The sequence below is a fragment of the Anomalospiza imberbis genome, chromosome 3 (assembly GCF_031753505.1).
Source record: "Anomalospiza imberbis isolate Cuckoo-Finch-1a 21T00152 chromosome 3, ASM3175350v1, whole genome shotgun sequence".
Lineage (NCBI taxonomy): Eukaryota > Metazoa > Chordata > Aves > Passeriformes > Viduidae > Anomalospiza > Anomalospiza imberbis.
In genome coordinates this window covers 105021810-105041984 of record NC_089683.1, presented here as the reverse complement: position 1 = coordinate 105041984, position 20175 = coordinate 105021810, and the positions used below count along the sequence as shown (strand labels likewise).

Sequence of the window (20175 nt, the reverse complement as noted above, 5' to 3'; positions counted from 1 at the left end):
CGCTGCCATCACACTTCTACTCACTCACTCACTGCCATCACACTCACTCACTCACTGCCATCACACTCACTCCCTCCCTCCCTCCGTGGTCCTTCGCTCGCTCCGGGCCCGCCCGGCCCCTCACCTGCGGCGGCCAGCGCTGCCCCGGATGCCGCAGCCCGCGGCGGGCGCTGCCCCGGTTGTTGATCGCGGCTGCCGGAAGCCGACGTGGCGGCGGCGCGGCGCGGCCTCGGCGGAGCCGCCGGCCGGCATGAGGGGCTGCGGGCTGCGGCCGCCGAGCCCGGCCCCGGCCCGCCGGAGGGGCTGCGGGCTGCGGCCGCCCTGCCCGGCCCCGGCGCTGCTCTGCGGGCTCCTGGCGGCCGTGGCCGCGGTGGCCGAGGGCGGCCGAGCGCTCCCGCAGCTCAGCGACGACATCCCGTTCAGGGTGAACTGGCCCGGCACCGAGCTCAGCCTGGTCGGTACCGCCTGGTCAGCCCGCAGGGCCCGCGCGGCCGCTCCGCCCGGAGAGGGGCTCCGAGCCGCACAGGGGGGCTTGGGTGGGGCTGCTCCACCGCCGGAGGGAGCCCGGCAGCTGGGAGAGAATTCCGGGGGATACTGCGCCGAAAGCGGCGTGGAGAGAGCTGGGGGTGAAGGGGGGTGGCTGGGGGCTGTAATAAAGGTGTGAAATGGCTGAGCAGGAGTGAGGGGAGCGTGGAGGGGATCGGGGATATGGCTGGAAGTAGAAGCTCCAAAGCGAAGGCAGCAGCAAGCAATTCCCAGCCAGCTAAACCACCAATCCCCAATCTTGTGGTATAATTAAATCCCAGGAAATACTCTGGAGCACCACTCAGGAATTCAGGGGTATTTCTAATGAGTAGCATTAAAAAGCCCCTGCCTGGCTGATCCATGGGTTGGTTGTTTTCTCAGCCGACCACTGGTGTCTTGTACAAGGAGGACAATTATATCATCATGACCACTGTGGATAAAGAGAAGTACAAGTGTCTCCTGCCACTGATAGCCAGTGGCAACGAGGTGAGTTCAGGCGAGTTATGCAGTAAGTATAAACTGTAGCTGAGTCTTTACATTAGCAGTTTTAATATAATGAGATGTCATTTTGTTGCAGGAAGAAGAAAAGGACTATAAAGGTCCTACTCCAGGGGAACTGCTGGAGCCTCTCTTTAAACAAAGCAGCTGTTCCTATAGAGTATGTTACTTCTGTCTTGTTCATTAAATGCCAATTTAAAGGTTACAGGCCAGTCCATGTCAAGGTTTTAGGGTAGTAAAGGAGATACTAATACAGTCTGAAACAAGGTCTTTACAACTTTATGCCATAATATTGCTGACAAAATTCTGTGTGATTAAAGTTGTCAGAATTCAGATAAATATGATAGCAGTTAAAATACGGATTTTTTAAAATTTGCTTTCTTCCTTTGTTTTATTTGTGTGAAAGTCAAGAAAGTCTTCTCTGGTGTATTTGTTTGGGCAACACTGAGAGTACTCACTGTGCTCTTGTTTTTGAGGATGCTTCAGCATTTTGCTGCAAAAGCCAACATTTGGGTGGTTTTGTGGTGTGTAAATACATCTAAAGATAATTTTTTAAATGTATTTTATTTCTAAGATTGAATCTTACTGGACTTACGAGGTCTGCCATGGGAAACACATCCGTCAGTACCACGAGGAGAAGGAAACGGGGCAGGTAGGCTGCTCAGAAGCCCTTTTCCCACTGGCACGTTCCTGCTGAACTCCTCCAGCAGGCTTGAATTGTTGTAATAATTAGCCATGACTCTGTTTTCTTCATGCAGAAAAACTGCATCTTTATTGTACAGGAGATAATTTACAGCATTATCAGAAGGCACTGTGTCAGGTCTTACTGGTTGACAATGTACTTACACTTAGTTCATTGCTTGGTACATGGTATTTTGCATGTCTATTAAACTTCTGTATTTTTAGTTAGTTTACATACTTTTTTACTGATTCTCATGAGACAGATCTCTTGTTATTACAGATTCCACTTGTTCTTTGCCCTAGAAATAGATTGTTGTGTTAATGAGCTCTCATTCCCAAAATTGTTTCATATGGGAACTTGCAAGCTGTCTGCACTTAGAAGTGACATACTAGCTTTGGTGCTTCAGCAGAGCAAGGCCTGATTTCATAAGGCCTTTCTTTTATAGCTTTTTAAATTTATTTGCAACATTGAATTCCCTGAAAAAGCTTGGAAAGTGGTAACTGATGTTTGTTTTGATTGTAGAAAATAAACATCCAAGAATACTACCTGGGCAATATGATAATGAAGAACCCGTTGTCAGAACCAGGTGTGTTTTAGATTATTTCATTCTGCTGATAATGAATTTTTTGGATTTTAGTTATTCCTGTTTGTCCAGTTTGAGAGCCTTTTTTTAGGGAACCTGGCACAGATCCTCGGAAATATTCAAGTGTCTAGAGTGGGACTTAGGTGGAAATGAGGCTGCTGAGCCTCAAACTCAAGGAGCAGTTTAGCATAACTGATTTTTTGAGCATTTTTTGCCTGCAAATTAGTTCAAAGAAGTCTTCCAAATCCACAGACTAGGTGTTCATTCGGGGTTGATGGAAAGAACAGAAGCAGAATAGAAAAACATCACTGAGGCTGGGGTGTTTGTTTCATTCTAGGCTAGTGTGTGAAAGGCAGACACCACTGTTTTCCTAGAAGTGATTAACTGGAATGCTGCAGTTTTTGGGGGGGGGATTTAGTGCTGTTCATCCCACTTCTGGATCTCTGGCTGCAGCACTGAGTTAGGGATCTTAGTCCTGGAAAGAACCAGGGCTTCAGAACATTCCTTGTTTGGCCTTTTTGGGTGAATGGGTGCAGTGCCTGTGCAGAGGTGCCTCGTTGTGCTGCTGCACAGAGCACAGAATGTTTGATTTGAGTCGCCCATTTTGTGGGGCTAGGTGCTGAAGCCTGATGGGACCTCAGGTCACCATAGCCAAGGCTGTCAGGCTGTTGTCCCTCTGCCCTTCCTGCTTAGGTGGCAGATTGTGTCCTGTGTCCTTTCCCTGCTTCCTATCTGGCAGCTCCTGCTCCTTCCAAAGCACCTGCCCGTTTCCTGTCCAATTCCCACCCTTCCCAAACAGCTGCAGTGACGTGTTCTCCAGCCCTGCCTTGGTGTCAGGGCTGGATTTGGCCTAGCCTACCAACTCCAGGTGATTTTGTGATGAACTGACATGTATTTTGCTCTGTTTGCTGTGGGCCTCAGATCACTGGTTATTTCCTTTCTTTCCTCTTTTGCACCTGCAAGTGGCTCTTGGCAGTGTATAAAGCACCAGCAAATACACAAACCAGAAAAGCTTCTCTGTGAAATTCCTTTTTTTTTCAAGTGCACAAACTTACCTCGTTCTTAATTATTCCCTAGATCAAGAAGAGAAGGAAAATTCCAAAGACGGTGCAAAAGAGGCAAGTGAAAAACATCTATTTTGACTTCTGCCATCAATAGTGGAGGCAATTTATATTTGATCGTAGAATCCCAGAATGGTTTGCGTTGGAGGGGACCTCAGAGATATCCAGTGCCACCTGCCATGGTCAAGGACACCTTCCATTACCCCAAGGTGCTCCAAGCCTCATCCAGCCTGGCCTTGGACACTTCCAGGGATGGGGCAGGCACAGCTTCTCTGGGCAACCTGTGCCAGGGCCTCCCCACCTTCACAGGGAGGAATTTCTTCCTAATATCCAGTCTAATGATAAGATGATGCAATTAGTCCCCTCACAAAATGAATAGCAAGAAATGGAACTGTTCCTGAGATGCACTTCTCTTGTTTTTAATTATCAGTCCTAGCTCAGAAAATTTATTTAGTCTTGCTGCTTAAATTACTTACTTACTCTTATCAAAGCCTTACAGCACAAATTCCCTAAGAGATGGAGCTGACTTGCTGACCCATCCCATAATACTCTGTGCTTCCCTTTCCCCTTAGAGGACTTCCCCACCTGTTTAGGCCCCAAAGCTCAACTCTTGAGTTACTGATTCTATAGCAGAACAATGGCAGTACCTGAAGCTTGCTGGAGTTTGGAATTAGTGAGAGCAGGTTTGACCTTGCTGCCGGTTCCCCTGAATTTTCATGCTGAAATGAGGTTTTTGTGTCTCTGGCCTTTGGAATAGCCCAGGGTGGTGGCTGTGTAGTGTTCTCAGCAGTACCCAGCCTGAGGAGCATTTTAAAAGTCATGTTGGGGCAGAACGTGGCCTGTTCTGGTGGCAGTGGCAGCTGTGCTTCTTGGAAAGGCAAGAAAACAAAGTGTTTTGCAGTGCAGCTTTTTTTCCTTCAGCTTCAGAGGAAATTAAGTCTTTTATTGCCTTTTTCTTGGGCACTATTTATGATGAACTTGCTATGTCAGGATTTCCTGGAATCTCTTATCAGGAAAGGGCATGTTAGTTCTTTAATCTCGTGAATGTCTTCACTCGTGATGGATTGGTTTCTGGGAGGAGTCAGTGGCCTGGGACAGGGTGACGTGGCTTGAAAGCCAAAGCAGGTGAGGGGTAGAAAGGTTCTGGATCCCTGGAGTGTCCTAACACCAGAAAATACCTGTCTTTTAGCACAGACCTCTGTCTGTTCAGCACTGAAAACCTTCAGCAGCTCAAGCAACTTGGGTAAAAAAGAGTCAGTTTGTGGGTTTGGACACTTTGGGAAGCCAGGAGCTCCAGCTGCTTCTAGGATAGAGACTTTACTACTTTAGGGAATTAATATCATAAAGAGGGAGCTGGATGAAACACAAAGGAACAAACCCAAAGGGAGCAGACTGGAAGGTGTGACAAAATGGGATTTACACTGTAGATACCATTAACTTTTTTAGCCACAGCCATGGGTGATGTGGGATCCTCTGGTTAAGGAGCAGCCTGGGCTGGGAATGCTGAGAGGTGTAGTGCAGGTGCCAGGGTGACTTTGCAGGGTTTTTTTGGATTCTTCAGGGCCTGGTGCTGCAGGTGACGAGCCTGGCAGAGCCAATCTGGGTGAACACCAGGACAGGTCTGGATGTTGAAGAGACACTAAGTAGCCACACAGGGTCTGATTTTAACCTGATAATGCTGGCTCTGCACACAGGAATAACATTTTTTTGTTTCAGAGGAGTCTTGGGAACTCTCCTGTGGTTATGACCTGTTCCTTTCCCTCACCTAGATCCCCACAAAAAACATCGAAGGGCAGATGACACCCTACTACCCCGTGGAGCTGGGCAATGGCACTCCCTGCAGCCTGAGGCAGAACCTGCCCAGGTCCAGCACAGTGATGTACATCTGCCACCCCGAGGCCAAGCACGAGATCCTCTCTGTAGCAGAAGTCACCACCTGTGAGTACGAGGTGGTGATCCTGACCCCACTGCTGTGCAACCACCCCAAATACAGGTACAGTGCCCAGAGCACTTCTGAATCCTCTTAGTTTGTGATTTCCTGACTGATCATCTTAATGGTATTTGAAGACTGCAGATACCATGTGTGTACACTTAAAAAGTCTATAAAACCAAAAAGTATCTTCTCCATCCATGACTTAACCTTGTCTTTAGCTCCTCCCAACATGAGGAGGTCTCCAGAAGTCATTTCCATATAGAGAATTCAAAATTTCAGTGTTATTTTCCAAAAAAAATGAAGTGTAAGCTTCTTGTTTCCTTCCTTTCCCTGAACTCTGCCAGGTATCTGAGAGACCCCTCTGAGTCTTTTGACCTTCCAAGGGGTGTAAAGGGAGCTGCAAAGAGAATGTGCTATACAGACAAGGGGGGGTAATGGACAGGATTCCCGGATTTACACAGATGTTGGAACAAGTGAGGATTTAATCAGGGATCTGAAACAGGCCACAAGGTCTGAAGGCAAAATCCTGCATTTTGTAAACACTTGGCAGTTGGAGTTACTAAGTGCTATGAACATTTTTAATCTTTGGTATCCACTGTAAGTTTTCTCATGTGGGTGGGTTTGGTCATACTCTGTTATCTGCGTGGCACTGTTGTGTGGCACTGTTACCTGTTTAATGCATGAGTCTTTTAAGCCTCTGTAGCAGTAGAAAAAAAGTATAGAAAGTGCACAGGGAAATTGTTCTGTTGCTTGATAAGGATAAAATCTGGAGCTGCTGCCTCCTTCCAAAGGGTTCCTGGCCACCAGGGGGAAACACTGAAAATAAACACACAGGATCATCATTTCTGCCCCCCCTCAACGTCACCTTGGTAAAAAAGGAAAGATGGAGGTGGCAGCCTGGGAATGCTGCCCAGTGATATCACAGGGATCACAACCCAAATTCCAAGTTCAGTGCCCTTTTTTCCTGTTGTGTGTTCCCAAAACAGCCCTGAGCAGTGCCTCAGCCTCTGGGGCTTTCCCTGTATACCTGGCATCTCATCCAGGGATGCACCTGCACCACCTGAGCAGCAGCAGATCCAGAAGCTCAGAGCACTGAACTGATTCCTGTACTTGAAAGTGTAACAGTGACATGTTCTTACCTTGCTGGGCAGGTTCAGGGCTTCCCCTGTGAATGACATCTTCTGCCAGTCCCTGCCAGGATCCCCACTTAAACCCCACAACCTGGAACAGCTGGAGAAACAGCAGGAAATGCTGAAGATGCCTTTTAGGAGGGTTAAGGAGGTAGGATTTGTTTCATTTACTTTCCATCTTTAAGACATTTTGTAAGATGATGTCAGTCTTTCACTGGTCTTTAAGCTTGTTGAAACCATCTGTAACTCACCCTATTTGGAAGGAAAACAAAGCAAGCGTGGGCTACTGATTTAAATTTTTGTAGCCTTTGTAGCCTACAGTTCACAAATGTGTGAAGATTTTGACAGGAATTTTCTTTGAGCTAAAATTGCCCAAAACAGCCAACCTGATTCAGTGTTCAGTAACTTCATATAACTTGTAAGACTTTGTAGGGGACTTAATTGTATCCTTTAATTGCAGGAAGAAATGCCTTCAATGAAGGAAGAGAAATTCTCTTCCATCCACAAGCCTGTGGCTGTTGGGAGCCACCAGCTGTTAACGGTGGGGACAACCCACATCTCCAAACTGACCGATGAGCAGCTCATCAAGGAGTTCCTCAGTGGGTCCTACTGCTTCCATGGGGTGAGCAGCAAAGCCACGTGGAATAAAGCTGTGTGGAGTACATCCTAATTTATGTACTTGTTTAGTTTTTATCTTTAACTTTGCTGTTGAAATTCAGTTTATTTGAGCAGACAGTGAAATGAAAGTAGGTAACAGAATTAGCCATGAAGGGTTTTCATTAACTAACAGATACAGAGTTTTACAGCTGAAACAGCTGGTTTAGGGTCTGGGGGGAAAAGGATGTGTTTGTTTTGGGGTATTCTGTTTGTTTTAGGGGTTCTGTTTAGTTCTTTCTAACACTGAGGTTGTTCTTCTCCCCAGGGTGTTGGTTGGTGGAAATACGAATTCTGCTATGGCAAATACGTCCACCAGTACCATGAGGTGTGTTCAAAGAGTTCTGTTAGTTCCTTTAAGTTCCTGTTAATAAAATACAATCCTCTGGACAGGGTGTAGTGATCAGCTTTTCCTGTTTTAGGATAAGGAAAGTGGCAAGACCTCCGTGGTGGTGGGTACGTGGAGCAAGGAGGAGCACATCGAGTGGTCGAGGAAGAACGCGGCCAGGACCTTCTACCTGCGCGAGGATGGCACCCAGACAGTCAGGTACCAACCAGGCTCTGCCCTGCTCTCACACCTGGGACACAGGGCCCAGCCCTGTGAAATTTGGGCAATGAACAGATAAAATAAACTGCCAAGAGCAGCATGTTCAGATTTACCCCCCAGTCAACATCACAAATAAGGAATTCAGCACTTCATTTGTGGCACAGAGAAAAATCTTTCAACACTGAGCAACTCTTTCCCTCTGCAGTAGCTGCAGTACAGCCTATTGCTATATAATAGTATAATAGCTATATAGAACAGTAGTATAATACATAGTATCATAGTAGTGTAATAATATAAAGTATAGTGTAATAGTGTTGCTATTTGTTAGTATATTAAATACCTGACCAATGATGAGGTGCTGGATTGCACCACTGAACTGACTGCTTAAAAATTGCTTTTGATACTTCCAAACTCTTCCATTCTGATCTTTTGTCGCAGGATGGTGTCTCATTTCTATGGAAATGGAGATGTTTGTGACTTGACAGACAAGCCAAGGCAGGTGACTGTGAAATTGAAGTAAGTGGACTTTTACAAAGTGATGTTTTGTGTCTGTTTCATGGGTCAGAGGGGAAAGCTGCTGCTGTTGTCACAAAGCTCAGAAGGCAGTATCTGTTAATTTAATAAAATGCTGCAGGCAGCAATGGAATATGTCACAGTGTGCTTATTGCCTACTAACCCCCCAGTTTCTCCTCTATTTTCAGATGTAAAGAATCGGACTCCCCTCATGCTGTGACCATTTACATGTTGGAGCCTCATTCTTGCCAATACATCCTTGGGGTATGTACAGACACACCCTGAGGTCAGGGCTGGTAGTAGAGCACATCTCCAGGTCTATGTTTAACGTGGCCCCTTTCTCCCAGTGACTGTTCCCAAGATTCCTGCAGGGCTGAGTTCATGGTTTGGTCTCTCTGTTCCAGGTGGAGTCTCCAGTCATCTGTAAAATCCTGGACACAGCAGATGAATACGGGCTCCTTTCGGTGCCCAGCTGAGGACAGCAAAACCCCCAGGGCCAAATCCTGGTATTCCCCTGGGAACAGTGTCTGTGAGCTGACATAGGCCTCACCAGCACAGCTCTCCAAGCTGAGGGACTCGTGAACCACTTTGTGTATAACTATGTGTATATAAGAGCTTATTGATAAACTTTTAATGATTAAAATCTTGTCTTGCACTTCCTGCCTGGCTCGTGTGTGGCACGTTCCCCACTCGTTGATGCCATTGTTAAGGTGTAAACTCAACTCAGAAAAGGCACAAGAACAACTGAAGCTTCAAGGGAGGAGTTCAGCTGCCAACAGAAGAAGGTGAAGCCAACACTTCCTGCTCAGGAGCCACAGCACCACTCATGGTTTTCCCGCTTTCTCCCAACACCAATGTTGCCTCACTCTAACTGCTGGGAATTGTATTCTCTTGTCACTGTACCTCATCCTTCTTCAGCTGCTGTTTCTGGGCTGCTTCCCAGGACATTCAGTTTATTTATTTATTTATATTTAACACTGTAGATTCATCTTCATACAATTATTTTGCTGAACATCCTTCCTGCCGCCAGGTCCAGTTCCCTGTAGTGTGTCTACCTCACAAAGAACATTTGGGAAGTTTTAATGTGCTGGCACTAGACATTCCTAGAAGTAAAGTGGGAGGGATCAGATAAGTTGAAATATTGCTGACAGGAGGATTGGAAGTAGATTTACATTATATTTTTGAGAAAGTTTGTAATGGCCAACACCCAGTAGAGCCTTGAAGGTTTGGGGCTGTAGCAACAGTGTCCAGTCGGTGTGTGTTGGTCACTTCCGTGTGCCCACCACGCTTCCTCCTTTCTGCAGCCCTTGTGCCAGGCACAGGAATTTCTGACGGCTGCGGGGCAGGAACCTGCCAGCCACGTGGCAGATGAGTGGGCAAATAATGCCCAAAATATTCCCCTGAGCTGCTGGACTGTTGCAACAGAGCCTGTTTTAGTGTCTCACCAAGCAGAAAACCCAAACAGCAGCAGCAGCATGATTTGGCATTTAAATTTACTCTCATTGCTCTTGCTCATAGCCCTATTTCTGAGGCTTAGCAAGTTGGCAGAGGGAGCTGGAAAGGGGGAAGAGTCTTTTACATAGATAATTTCCCCATGTCTTGTACCCAGATTCCTCCATTCCCAGCCTTCCTGCCTGCCAGAGGCATCAGCAGCCAACACAGAGCAGGAAAAGATGAAAGCATTTCACCTTCTGCTGCCTGTGCAAGGGGCTGGCTGGATCCCCTCGTTATGGCTCCGAGCTGCACGATCCCTCGGGATGGTTTTATTTTGGATTAAGGTTGCCCTTGTGAAAGGCTGGAGCAACCCAGCTCTGGGCAGCCTCAGCATCCCTCAGGCTGTGCCAGGGAAGGGAGCACAACACAGTCACCCTTCCTGCACATCCCTCCTTGTGGTGATTAGATCAGAGGGCAAGCCAAGAATAGTTACTTCATGGAATGTCCGAATTCCCTGCATGGGGGGAACTCCCTGGCAGGAGGGGGAAGAACATCCCTGACTCAGAAATCACAGCACCTGGTGACCCCCAAAAGCAGCTTTTGCCATGGTATGAGCAAACAGGATCTTGGCAAAGCCATGTCCCTCAGCCTCAACTTCCCCTTGCACAGGAAGCTCCACGCTCACAGCTCTTCCTGCCCAGAATCTGGGCTGCCCCAGCACCCACATGCACCTCCAAAAGAAACATGCTTTGCTCCCACTCCTGACCAACAGCTGACTTAGATTTGCTCCTACACCTTCAGGAGATAGAGCTGTTTCACACAGACAAGTGCATTTCCAGGTCATAAGTACCTTATGTTTTTATCCAGCACCTAAATCTAAGCCCACCTTAATAAGAAAAGCTCCTGTGAGGTCTGGCCTCCTCAAAGCTGGTGCTGATCTTTGGATTTGAGCAGCTCCTGTGCAGGTTCAGCTCTCCCCCATTAAACAATATTTCTGATGCACAAAAAACCTTTCCCTGCAGAGAGAGACAGAACAAGTGACACATGACCTGTTTTGGGAATTAATGCACTGGTCCTGCTCTTGGCCACATGGTGTGGACCTTCCTTGCTCACTCAGACCTTTCTTGTGTCCTGTTCTTCCCTCGATTACCAAAATAAGAGGTTGCTTTAAAAAAAAAAAAAAACAAAACACAGAGAGAGTGTTGAGTGAAACAAATGACAGGATAATTCCAGCACAGGGAGTTGGTGGTATAACTATGCTTGTACCAAAAAGATGCCTTGTTAACTTTGTCCCTTCCAACCAGGATTGACTGTTTCTGGGATTTTGCTGGCCCCTGTGCTAGGCTGCAGCTGTCTCGTCTTCCCAAAGCAAAGCACAGCCCAAGGTTCATGAGCAGCACCACTGTATTCAGATGGAGAATTGTCCAGCACAGGGCGTCACCCCACGCTGACAGCAGGAGTGAAAATTTTCCCTGACATTTCCAACTCAGCAATTTCCTGTCCCTTTTATCAAAGCAGGTTGGGATCTGTCTGAAGAACGGATGACTGTGGGGCAATTCCCAGAACCTGCCGCAGCAGAGAAGTGCCCGGGCGGACCAGACAGACAGGCAGCACAAACCACCTTGGGTTTTCCAGCCCCCAGGGCTGGACAGAGGAGCCTCTGCGCTGCTGTGAGAGTTTCCAGTTACTAGTGGTTGCAAAAGAATGGAAAAAAAAACCCCAATTTGAAGCGATATAAAGGCAAGCTCTGACCCCAGTGAAAGCTCCAGGCAATAATTTAGGGTAAGGTTCTTACCCAGGTGTCCCTGTGCAGCATCAACTGACCCCAGGATATGTGATGGCCTCTCTGACCTTCCTCCCCACTTAAGCTGTTTTTACATTATTTTCTTTGAGGGAGAGGCAAAGGTGAAGTTACCGTTGATGTCATTTCATGGTTATGAGGAGTTAAATAACTTTGGTCATCAGTATGGGCTAATAGCCCAAGTAACCTGACTTTCTGGGTTCATGAAGCCAGAGTCAGCTTTGTCTGGATCATTCCTTTGGCTCTATTCCCCTTAGCAGTGTTGTTTTGGACAGAGCATGACCACAGCACCAGGGTGCCGCTCCATTCTTTGCTCTGTGCTCCCCTGGGAGCAGCACTCCAAGCTCCCTCAGCATTCCAGCAGTGTGCCCCTGCTCAGTTCAGGCCAGCCCATGCCCTGCTCGCTGGTACTCGGTTTCTCGGTTTCCCCCCGCACCCCCCCCACCGCGTGATGCTGAGGCCGAGGCGAACCCTCAGGACGACGCTGTGATGCATTCAACGAGCAACTTCCACCTTTTATTTCCCCCTCGGCCACGGGTTGGGCAACGCCTGAGAGCAGCGCGAAGGGGAAAGCTTGGCGGGTTTCACGGGGAGCATCATCTCCGGCACCTCCTGCTCCTCCTCCTCCCCCGCCGGGCACAGGGGAGGGGGCGAGGCTGGGCGGTGCCGGGGTGCCCCAGCCCGCCCCGCTCCGCTCCCAGCTCCACAAAAGGCACCCGAGGCAGCAGAAAGTGAGGGAGGAGCGCCCAGGAGAGCAGGTACGGGGTCAGAGGGATGGGAGGGTGGCTGGAAGCGAGGAGAGAGCTGCGTGATACATTGGCGATTCCTGCGGGATGTGGGGTGGGCTGGAGGTCCTGCTGGCAGTGGGGGACGGAGCTGGGAAGTCACTGGCGTCCCTTCCCTTCAGTTAAACCAGGTGGGCAGCAAAGGGGACTGTGGTGACACAGGAGACTCGCGTGGAGCTCTGCACCTGCCATTGCAGGGATCAGCAGGGACTCGGGACAGAGAGCCGGGCAGCCACGCTCCCGGCACTGGGAATGCTGTGGGGCTCTGGGGCAGTGACCTCTCCTGCCTGCCTCCCATATCCTGCTTCCAGGAAATCTTACTCTGACAGGTGAGGCCAAACAAATGGTCACGGGTAAATCCTCGGCAGAGCAAAGCTCCAGGGCTGGGCTCAGGGGAAGATCCGTGGTCACAGAATTGCGTGGAGCTCCCTGGGGTGTCACTGAAGCGGCTGAACAGGTTTTGGAGGGGGTCAGACTTACTTGGTTGTCGTGCACTGGGATGGGAGACATAAAATCTGAGTCCCACGGAGCAATGAAGGGCATTTCAAATTGCCTTGGTTTGAAAGACAGGTGTCTGCTAAGGAAGGCAGGAGCCTCTCTTAAAATGGAAAATGTAAACCTCCTTCCTCCAAATTATTATAATTTTGAAATTAAGGGGCTCTCAGGTGAAAATATGGGAGTAGGAATAACAGTTATTTACTAGAAAAAATAAAAATGCAGTAATACAAAACAACACTGACAGGGTCCGAATATGACCTGACACTGTGCGGGTCAGGGTGTTGGATGCAGTCCTGGAGTGACAAATGTGGTTCCATTGAAGCAGTGATCCTGTAGAAGGGTGTAGTTTTCCTTTGAAGATCCCATGGTGGTGTAGATGGGCCTGGTCTTCCTCTGGGAATCCAGTGGAGAAGAAAGCTGCTCCTCTGGGAATCCAGTGGCATTCCAAATCTCAGGTTATATCCAGTTAGGAATGCTTGGCTCCTTCTCCTGGGCGGAGCATGTCCCAATGGGATGATTTCATTTCATCAGTCATGCAGTGACACTCAATGGCCCTATATATTAACAGAATATATTTTCTGGAGGGAGAATTGGTTGTGGAAGAGATAAAGAAAACTGTCCCACCTGGTTTTAACAGGTGGCCCAATTAACAGAAGATGACTGCCCCATCTCTAACAGATGGCAATAGAACACACACCCCGGCCACATTCTTGCATTTCCAACCTAAGACACAAATTTTGCAGGAAGAAGATGGTATTGCAGGGGCTGCCTGGGAAAGAAAAGAAAAAAAAATTCAGACTTTATCTACCATAACCTCCAATGAATAATGCGCTGCCTCAAATCATTCTCTGACACTCCCTCTTTGTCTCTTACTCTGAAGTAAGATGTGTGTTGCTATGATTTTTTAAGATTTTCTAAAGCCTTCTGAGTTTACATTCCTGTAGCAAACTTTCTTACACAACTTTCTGTAAATAACTTATTGTTTTACATTCCTTCATAGAGGAAGAGAAATTTGATAAACTAGTAGTTTGTCCAGTGTCGTTGGAGAAGTACCACTTTCACCCTCCAATCCACTGTCACCTTTTGAAAACTATAAATGTTAGAATCAGAAATAAACTTTCCCCTTTTTACCTTCACAAGAGCAGAGGTGTGCATCGTGTTTTCTCGTGTCCTATAGTGACATGATGTGTTTTATTTTGCTGGATAAAAAGGGATTCATGGATACAACTAATGAAACAATTTCTGGACTTCAAGTAAATTTGGATTATTTTTAAGGGTATTCATTAACATATTATAATGATAGATTCAACATTTATTTTCTCCAGGATGAGGATCCTTCCTGGCTGCCTTCATTTCTACTTCATTCCTTTCTTACTCAGCAGGACACATGGATTCCTAATGTGGAGAACACCTCCAGCCTTCCTGGTTTATAACTACTCTTATTCAAATCTCTCCTCTGTCTCAGAAGCACAAGCTCCAAAAACAGCAAGAGCTCTCAATTTCTCACACAATGTCATTGAAAAAATTACCAAGAGAGACTTGGAAGGATTTGACTGGCTGGAAGTTCTGGACTTTTCCCACAATCAGATCAGGGCTGTTGAGCCTGGAGTGTTCCAGAGTCTGCTCAGCCTGGTTTCTGTGGATTTATCATTTAATGATGAGAAGCTGCTTCTGTCAGATCTCCCACCCCACCTGAAGCTCTCACCTGCTGGCAAAGCGCCGAGGTCTTTGCAGCTTTCCAGGAATTCTGGCAGATCCTCAGGGGCTGCTCTGCAGCCTTCAGCTCCTGCAGAGGAGCTGTCACGTTCTGGAGTTCTGTCTCTCCTGAAAATCCTTAGCCCCAGGCTCAGGAGAAGCACAGGGAATCTTCTTCGGAGGGGAGAGAGGAACACAACGGCCCTTCCCACGGCCACACCTGAGCCCACCCTCTGTGGAACTCCCATCAACGGGACACTCAACTTGTCCCACAGCAACCTCACCCAGGACGAGCTGATGTTAAAACTGGATGAGAATCTCTGCCAAGCCCAGCTGCGCAGGATTTTGGAACTTGACATCAGTCACAACAACGTGGAAATGGATCTTCTGTCACTGTTTGCCCTGTTCTTCCCAATGGAAAACACACTGTCCATCGATGCCAGCTCCAACAAGTTAACCATTAACATCCTGAATCCAGAATCCTTCTGTAAGTTCCCATCCCACCAGCTTTTGTTCCTAAACATCAGCAACAACCCCATCAACAGCCTGGATAGGCTGTGCCTCCCTTCCAGCATCAAGGAAATCGATTTGTCCTTCACCAACATAAGCCAAATACCCCTGGATTTTGCTAAAAAATTGCTTAACTTGGAAAAAATGTATGTTCAAGGAAACCACTTCATCTACACAGCGTTCTCAGAAAGTGGGAATACACTTCCAACATGTGCCCTTCCGCCTGGAACTGTACGCATCAACTCCCTCTCCTTGGTCAGGAACGAGGCTGGGACACCCATTGAAAGCCTTCCCGATAAAGTGAAACACCTGGGAATGTCCAACTGCTCCATTGTGGAACTGCCAGAGTGGTTTGCTGACACAGTGGAAAATCTGTTATTTCTGGACCTCAGCAGCAACTACATTTCTGTACTTCCCAATTTCCCCCCCTCCCTGCAGCATCTTGACATCAGCAGCAATGACATCAAAGTGATCTCCCCCAGTCTGAAATCCCTCTCCAACTTAACAATATTAAGCATTCAAAATAACAAAATTATGGGTATACACACGGAGTTTTTTCCATCAGCCTTAAAAAAATGTGATTTTAGTAAAAACAAGGTGAAGGTGTTGTCCTTAACTTCTGCCCTGGCGAACCTGGAACATCTCAACATTTCTGGGAACTTGATCACACGTCTGGAGCCTGCTGGCCACCTTCCTGCACTGACCAGCCTGGACAGCAGCCACAACCTGATCCCAGAACTACCCGATGGCTTTGGGGCATCCCTCCCAGGGCTGAAGTATTTCAACCTATCAGGGAATAAGATCTCCTTTCTGCAGCGTGGGTCTCTTCCAGCTTCTCTGGTCGAGCTGGACATCAGTGACAACGCCATCACGACCATTGTGGAGGCCACATTTGGCCCGCTGACGAGCCTCAGGCTTCTGACTGTCCAAGGGGATCATTTTTTCTGTACCTGTGACCTCTACTGGTTCGTGAACGTCTACCTCCATGAGCCCCAGCTGGAGATCAGGGGCAGGGAGGCCATGAGCTGCAGCTTCCCCTCAGAGCGCCGGGGCTCCCCGGTGGGCAGCAGCCGCCTGACGCTGCTGCGCTGCTCCCTGGGTGTCCAGCTGGCCGTGACCGCTGGCACTGCCAGCCTGGCCATGCTGGCCCTCACCGCGCTCTGCTGGCGACTGGACGGGCCCTGGTACATCAGGATGGGCTGGTACTGGTGCATGGCCAAGAGGAAGCAGTATGAGAAGCAGCCAGAAAACAAACTCTTCGATGCCTTCATCTCATACAGCGAGCATGATGCCGACTGGACCAAAGAGAACCTGCTGAAGAAGCTGGAAAATGACGGGTTCAGGATATGTTACCATGAGAGGGATTTCAAGCCAGGGCATCCTGTGCTTGGGAACATCTTTTACTGCATAGAGAACAGCCATAAAGTGCTTTTTGTTCTCTCTCCCAGCTTTGTGAACAGCTGCTGGTGCCAGTACGAGCTGTATTTTGCCGAACACCGGGTCCTGAATGAAAACCTGGATTCCCTCATCATGATTGTGCTGGAAGATCTCCCACCTCACAGTGTCCCACAGAAATTCAGCAAACTCAGGAAATTGCTGAGAAGGAAAACTTACTTGAAGTGGAGTCCTGAGGAACACAAGCAGAAAATGTTCTGGCATCAGCTAAAAGCTGTCCTAAAAACAACCAATGAGCCGCTCGTGAGAGCGGAGAATGGATCTGCTCTGGAATTGCAGGAGCTGGAATGAGACCCAGGGAACTCTAAGGGCTGTGCCTGGAAAGTCTGTGGTCAGATAAAAGCATTTACCTCCTGCAAAGACTGTTGTGATGCCCAGGGTTTTATCTAGATCAGTCCCAGGAGAGGCTCCTAGGGGATCTGCAGCACACTTGTTATTCCCCGTGATAAAGAATCCTGAAGGGATGAGACCTGAGCACTGATAAAAAGCCTTTTCCTCCTGGATACTTGAATTTGTCCAGCTATTCCCAGCATTTCTTTAAGTGCTGTGAATGTCACCTGAAGGGAAGAACTGCTCAAGTCACGCTGCATGTCCTTGCTGCCTTCCTGAGATGGTGGCAGTGAGAAGCGGTGTCCTAGGACTGGATTACTGATTCCCAGTTCTGGGACAGCTTAAGGTAGGAACAACCCTGTGTGCAGATAAGAGAGCCACAAACCATGCTAGTACATAGGGAGCAGCTCCCTTCTTTGCTTTGGCAAGGGAAGAGTAAAGATTGACTGAATTTCGCCTTCTGAGAGAGGCTAAACCCACTCTGCTACAGACTTTGGGTTCAGTGACTACTGGAAGTGATGAGTCTTGAAAATCTTTTGTAAATTCAGAATAAAATATACAACCAAACAGTACAAAAAGGACCAGCTGAGTGTGGTGGTCTCTGCTGTTAAATAACTGGGGTGAGCTTTGTTTAATCACAAATCTCTGGAAAATAAGCAAGTTCTGTACATTATTGTTTAGATTTAGGAAAGTTCCACCTTACACAGTCACCCTGACCCATTTCCAATAGATTCAGTACTACCTCTGCATGGTCCTTGCCCTCACCTAGTGCCCCTGGATAATTTTATTTATTGTGTTTGGGAAAAAACAAAAGAAATTCAGCTGATCCAACTTTCACATTGAAGGGAAATCAACAGACTGTGACAGAAAATAAACACCAGGTGAGGACAAATTATTTGGTTTAGCATGACTTGGACTTGCTCCTATGATGAGCAAACACAAACAACTTCCCAGTAGAAAATCCCAAATCCAGGAACGCAGCATGTTCGCAATACAGACTCTGAAAAGGAATTGGCTCTGCTGTGACAAAACAAGACCAATACCAACCTATTTGCTGCCAAAAGGGGGAACATGCAACAAACATCTCCACTGACAGAGATCCCTTGGAACTCGGTGCAAACCCACCTTTCCTCAGCAAAATGATTTGGCATCATCAGCTTTGATGTTTTATATATTAGGATAAAACCCAAAATCCTGCAGACCAGCAGCTGTAAAAGCCAACTCTTCACCACAGATGTCTAGGGCTTAAAAAGACTGTGAATTATAAAAATATTACAAATATTTTTGTTCATTTAAGCAACAGAAGTCACTTGTTAATGAGATTAATGAGCCACAAGTAATTAATCAGTTGTTTTTCAAATAACCTTTATGCTTTCCTCTTTCTACAGCACTCAGTGGTCAGACTTCTCACTTCCTCTCTTCCCACCTCCGCATTCTGCTGCTTCCCTCTCGGTTCCACTACCGCTTGTTAACCTTGCAGTGACACTTTACTGGTTCTTTACTGGAGCTTTACTGGTTCTGTGCTCAGCAGGCTTCTGATAGAAGAGACTAAGGGAAAAAACAGAGAAGTTATACTCCAGAAGAGTCTAAACCAATTACTTTATCAAAAATTTTATTATTTCAGTCAATGATTCACTGCAAACTTGTACCTGCTTTCAAAATCCAATCTGAATTTACTACACCCATGAACCTCCCACAAAACAGCTATTTAGTACAGCTGCAACTGTAAATGCAACTGTAAAAGCAACTTAAATGAGGTCTCCTTCCTCCTGCAGATTAAAAGGTGGTGTGCTTTCCTATCTGGCACTGTGATACTGTACAGATTAACACCAATATTAATTACACAGGTGGTGTTAAGGGCACAGCTGGCACCAGGAGCTAACAGAGAGCAAATTACAAAGAGCTGTGATGGGATTTCAGTTCTTTTGTCACACGAAGGCAATAAAGCCTCCTGCTTGGCCCCTTCTTTCTTTACTCCCACATGAATACCCAATGCAAATGTTTTATGAGGTGTGTGTGGTTTAATTTTCAAACATGTGATGAAATTCATGTGATCTAAGGCACAAGAGAAGTTGCACATACACACAGCAAACCCCTAAATCTGCCTCATGTATATTTTTCCCTCCAGTATGATTTGTACTGAAGAGAAATTAAAATACAGAACAGTCAAACAAGATCTTTTCATTATCTTTTATGCTTAGTTTAGAAAGAACCACATTATTCATTTAGAGGAAAAAACATCTGGGCAGAGAGAAAATACTTATGGAAATAATTTCCATTTTACATTTGTGTTAGAAAGTTGTTCACACTGGTTTTATTGCAAGAAAGCTGGTTTGAATTATTCAGAATTAATTAATTTTCGGTGTTAAACGAAGAACAGTGTTCCAGGAGAATCTTAAGAACAGTTTAGTTAACAAAAAGCCTGAACCAACAACTCACAGACAAGAATGATGTGGACATTTTTTGTTTCTAAAGTAACAAATCACGTTCCCATCACTGTCATTTTCCTGAAAATGTGGCACTTTCCTACAGCAAGGCATCAAAAGCCTGTGGCACAATTATTTTGGAGACACTGAGGCTCTGCTGAAGTCCACAGAAGCTGAAAGGTGATTGCTTGTTTGGAATAGATCTGGCCACTTACAGCAAGAAGTGTCAGGAATTTAAACGCCCCTGAATTGTTCTGTCTCCCAGGGAATTCCCACAACAAGATACAACACAAAGGGGTGAATTTATAAAAAAAAATACTTCACTTCTGTTATTTGCTCACTGTGTAGACCAACAGACAAAATTTCTAAGCTGACAGATGAACTCAAACTGATGTTGGACTTAACAAAACCTCAAAAACTTGTCATTCTGGTTTTAGAAATGTTAACAGCTGTCAGTTCTGACTGTCAGGAATAGCCAAATCCCAATTTATACCAAGACATAGGCAAAAGAGCAAGCAGCAACACCACTCTGCCTGACAGCTGACCAGTTAGGGAATTCCAGAGGTGACTGTGCTCCTCCTGGTGTATCAGTCACATAATACTGCAAAATTCATCTTTATCCTCAAGTAATGCAAATAAGTAGTGCATGGTTATTTCTATCAGATGTCAAATACTAATCCAAATTATTTTGGGATACAGAATGCCACCACCAGTAACATCAATGTCAAGCAGGTATTAATATATATACTGCAGAGGTTTATCCCAGTGCCACACTTCCTAAATGTCCCTCCCCAGTGGAAATACAACAGTGACCAAACAAAACCTTGTCCCTCTTGAAGAAGCCAAAACTGAAATCCTGAACTTCAGCTGAGTTCATAGAAATTTTGCCATTTACCTCAACAGAAGCAGGGTTTCACCCTGTGAAGATAAAGGACTTTTGTTAATACTGAAAAACATTGATTCTTCCAACTTTCTGCAACGGGAAGAGTTTAAACTCAAATACTACCAAGCACCTCCCCAATTCTTCCTTCCTGAAAATACAAGGTACTTATAATACTCGGTGTTATCATAGGATGGTTTGGGTTGGAAGGGACCTTAAAGATGATCCAGTTCCA

General features: G+C 46.6%; 2 protein-coding genes across 2 annotated transcripts; both read left to right on the top strand.

The window, feature by feature from the left end:
• Positions 1-133: 133 nt before the first annotated feature.
• ERLEC1 (endoplasmic reticulum lectin 1) lies at positions 134-8781 on the top strand. Its single transcript, XM_068186235.1, has 14 exons — positions 134-454; positions 907-1011; positions 1103-1183; positions 1598-1675; positions 2228-2291; positions 3366-3406; positions 5119-5342; positions 6434-6563; positions 6873-7034; positions 7335-7394; positions 7489-7613; positions 8052-8129; positions 8315-8390; positions 8531-8781. The coding sequence occupies exons 1-14, from the start codon at positions 149-151 to the stop codon at positions 8600-8602; spliced, it is 1602 nt and encodes a 533-aa protein (XP_068042336.1). The 5' UTR covers positions 134-148; the 3' UTR covers positions 8603-8781.
• Positions 8782-12046: 3265 nt separating this feature from the next.
• Positions 12047-18571, top strand: LOC137471702 (toll-like receptor 2 type-2). The gene is made up of 2 exons (XM_068186234.1): positions 12047-12119; positions 13970-18571. The coding sequence occupies exon 2, from the start codon at positions 13971-13973 to the stop codon at positions 16593-16595; it is 2625 nt and encodes an 874-aa protein (XP_068042335.1). The 5' UTR covers positions 12047-12119; position 13970; the 3' UTR covers positions 16596-18571.
• The last annotated feature ends 1604 nt before the right edge of the window (positions 18572-20175 follow it).